We start from the raw sequence: 3,992 nt of genomic DNA, 5'->3' as shown, positions 1-3,992 counted from the left end.
AATATTTGTAAAACACCAAGTCTGAATTATTTCTACTTCAAAGTAAAGTATACATGTTCTTTTGAATAGGCCACATTTAAGGGATGGATGGATATAATGTATGCAGCTGTTGATTCAAGAAATGTAAGTATTTTTTTAATTCTAAGACCTTTTACAATCCTAATTACGGACTTCATTTAACTTAGAAAAGCTTAGGCAGGCTAATGAAATTATTCTACATTGATTTAAAAGTATAACTCATAGTTAAATCCAGAAGAAAAAAAAAAAAAAAACTGCTGAAGTATTCCCAGAAATACTTTGTCCATTCTCATATGAAAATTTGTTATAATATTTTGCAAAATATTCTCCTTTGGTAGGTGGAACTCCAGCCTAAGTATGAGGAAAGCCTGTACATGTACCTTTACTTTGTTATTTTCATCATCTTTGGGTCCTTCTTCACTCTGAACCTGTTTATTGGTGTCATCATAGATAATTTCAACCAACAAAAAAAGAAGATAAGTATTTCTAATGTTTTATCTCCCACTAAGATAGAAAAATGATTTGAAGTGTTTTCTCTAATACATAAGCACTTTAATTCAGAAGTCAGATGACGTCTATATTAAAATGTGTTTTTACTTCCATATTCTTGCTCATAGGCTCATGAAATCACTCCCCTACTTTATTTTCATTTTTCCTTCCTTTTTAAAATCAGGGATGACATATTTGATAATTTGAAAGAGAAATACTTTTAAAAAACCAGCAATGTACCCTTCTCCAAAGTCTTGTTTGTTTGTATGTTTCTTTGTTTTTTTTCACCCCAATAATCCCGCCAGGCAAAAATGTGTTTTGCAGTGAAAACCTACAGAATCTCTATAAGAAATAAGGCATCAGATGCAAACTTCTTCTAGTACTTCTTCTCACACTTTTTCATCATTGGTTTATTTTATATATTACAGTCCCATTTCTTAGCCCCTAATATTTAGTTAAAAGCTGTATAGCCTTTCCACTCTTGAATTTGACTGCTCCTCATTTTACTAGTTATTATCATTTATAAAGATTATTTATAACCCAAATGTACATGTGCAGTATAGAAAATATGGAAAGTAAAGAAACATAATCACCTGGGAGTAACATTATTCACATTTTATTGGTTTATGCCCTAACTTTTTCTGTGCAAGTTCTTATTGTTGAAATTATTTTATCTGTAATAATAAATTCTCCTTTTGATTATTGTATTTCCCATTTTGCTAAAAGTCTATGTGTATGTATAAAGTATATGTATCTATAGATATATATACTTGCTGTTGTTGTTGTTAACTGCCTTTGAGTCGGTTCCCACTCATAGGGACCCTGCATAGGATTTCCAAGGTCGGCTGGTGAATTTGAACTGCTGACCTTGTGGGTCAAACTGACCTTTCGGACAGCACCACACCCGGACTCTGTGTATTTATATGGTAGTGGTGGTGTGCCATGGAGTGGGCCCCGACTCACAGCACACCTGCATAGGGTTTCTGAGATTGTATCTCTTTGTTGTTGTTGTTGTTAAGTGCCGTCGAGTCGATTCCGACCCATAGCGACCCTGTACAGGGTTTCCGAGGGTGTAAATCTTTACGAGAGCAAAAAGCCTCATCTTTCTTCCGCAGAACAGCTGGTAGTTTTGAACTGCTGACCTTGAGGTTAGCAGCGTGACTCATAAGCACTGTACTGTCAGAGCTCCTTGTATGTATATCCATATATATTGAGAAAGAGAGAGTGAAATCTGTGAAAGCTGGAACTAAACGGAACTTTGTTTTAAAGATTTCCTTCTTTGACACGTTTCTGCCTTATGCAGGTTTCAGCTTTTCCAGTTATATATGGTATGGAGCTGTAGGATAAGCACTAGACTGCTGCTAACCAAAAGGTCGGCAGTTAAAACTCACCAACAGCTCCTTGGGAAACCTACACAGACAGGGTCTCTGTGAGTCAGAACTGACTTGGCAACACATTCCAACAACAACAAATATATACATATATAGTCTTAAAATATATGTTTACTTTACACATATACTATATATATGTGGAGTCCTGGTGTGGCACTGTAGGATAAGCACTGGACTTGCTAACCACAAAGTTGGCAGTTCAATCCTACCAGCCACTCTTTGTATAGAGTTCCTATAGAGGGTTGCCATGAGTTGGAAACAATTTGATGGCACTTCACAACAACAACAGCATACACACACACACACACACACACACACACACATATATATAGTTATTGTTATTGTTGTTGTTATGTGCCATGGAGGAGTTGGTTCCGATTCATAGTGACCCTGTACAGGTTTTCTGAGGCTGTAAATCTTTATGGGAGCAGAAAGCCTCATCGTTCTCCCGCGTAAAAGCTGGTAGTTTCGAACTGCTGACCTTGCGGTTCGCAGCCCGATTTGTAGCCACTATGCTATAATTATAATTATTTAACCATTCCCTGATAGATTGAAAAATTAAGTTGTTTTAAATATGTAATCACTTAAATAACTCCTTGACTCTTCCAGCAACAGTGTCTGAATGGACCTCTATCACTGCCCTCTCACTGGCATCAATCTCTCTCTTTTTTTCATGTTTCATGTTTAATAGACCAAAAGTATATTTAATTTAGCAAATACTGTCTAATGATGATGTGTGGAGGAGATTGGAATCATTGCAGTGTAGCAATGAGTGTAAAACCAATATTTTCCCATGTAAACTATCATTCAATTCACAATAAAAACTTTTTTTAAAGTGTATTTAATTTAATATCTAGATCTTTTATTGCTAGTAGTTTTGAACAAATTTTTAAGTGCTTATTATCTAGTTGGATTTCTTCCTGTGCTGACTGTTCATTCATCTCATTTGCTTAGTACATTTTCTTGTCAAAATAATAAATGCTTTTGCCGCAAGAGATGCTCATGCATAACATTTTTGTCCCTCATCTCTTTTCTTATTACTGTTATAATTCTGTATTCAATAACTTATTATTTTGTTGTTCTAAATGGGTCATGTATCCATTTCACTTATTAGTCTGAGACCAGTCTTTTCTACTGGCTGACCTATCACATAAGAACCTGCCACATTTACAACCTCTGATATTTATCCAAATTTTCTATCACTTAGTCTAACTTTCTTGCCATCTCTTTTATTCTACCTCTTGGCAAAGTGAAAATGACTTTTTAACTATTAACTTGCATCCAGTTGTCAATGAACTCTTTAGATTTTTAACTGTAAAAATTTAGCTTTTTAATTTAAATTTAATTTTGAGTTTTCTTTTTAAATTTTTTAAAATTTAAAATGTAGGGCCCTGTTACGCTAATTAGTTGTATTTTGCATTTCTTTTTTAAAATGTCCTTTCCTATTTTAAATTTAACACTTTAAAAATGTGTAAAAGGACACAGTTTTAACCAGTTTTGATTTTTCTTTTCTATACTTTGGAGGTCAAGACATCTTTATGACAGAAGAACAGAAGAAATACTATAATGCAATGAAAAAACTGGGATCAAAAAAGCCACAAAAGCCAATACCTCGACCAGGAGTAAGAAATATCAAATGACTTAAGAAAATAAACCCCAAAACTTGCCTGTGTTTTTTGTTTTGTTTTGTTTTTGTTTTTCACAAAAGAGATAGCGGCTAACATTTCCATCTGAAATATTTCTTCCACTTTTAGAATATCATTAATGCGTATATTTTTTGATAGTGGTAAAATGTGAAAAGGAATAAAAGAACAAAAAGAAAAAAACAGAAAATGCATCCTCATCTTATAGGGATTTAGAAGTACACAATTAAAGTCTAAAAAAGCACAAAAGGACATACGGGAAATGTGACTTGCACAAGCAAAAGTTGATCATTGCCTAAAACGTGCATGTTGTTGTTAGATGCCATCGAGTCAGTACCAACCCATAGCGACCTTATGCCTAGCAGAATGAAACACTGCCCGATCCTGGGTCAACCTCACTATTGTTGCCACGCTTGAGTCCATTGATGCTGCCACTTGGCCAATCCATCTC

At 34.5% G+C, this 3,992-nt stretch overlaps 1 protein-coding gene across 1 annotated transcript in view; it reads left to right on the top strand.

Annotated features, from left to right (window-relative positions):
• SCN1A (sodium channel, voltage-gated, type I, alpha subunit) overlaps positions 1-3,992 on the top strand; it is a 138,159-nt gene that overhangs the window by 124,686 nt on the left and 9,481 nt on the right. The window contains exon 25 of the mRNA XM_006867033.1: positions 1,158-1,199. Coding sequence (XP_006867095.1) covers positions 1,158-1,199 — 42 coding nt within the window. The remainder of the gene's footprint in view (positions 1-1,157; positions 1,200-3,992) is intronic.

This window comes from Chrysochloris asiatica, unplaced genomic scaffold (assembly GCF_000296735.1).
Source record: "Chrysochloris asiatica unplaced genomic scaffold, ChrAsi1.0 scaffold00099, whole genome shotgun sequence".
Classification (NCBI taxonomy): domain Eukaryota; kingdom Metazoa; phylum Chordata; class Mammalia; order Afrosoricida; family Chrysochloridae; genus Chrysochloris; species Chrysochloris asiatica.
Note: the sequence above shows the minus strand (reverse complement) of the source record. Positions and strands in the feature narration are given on the sequence as shown.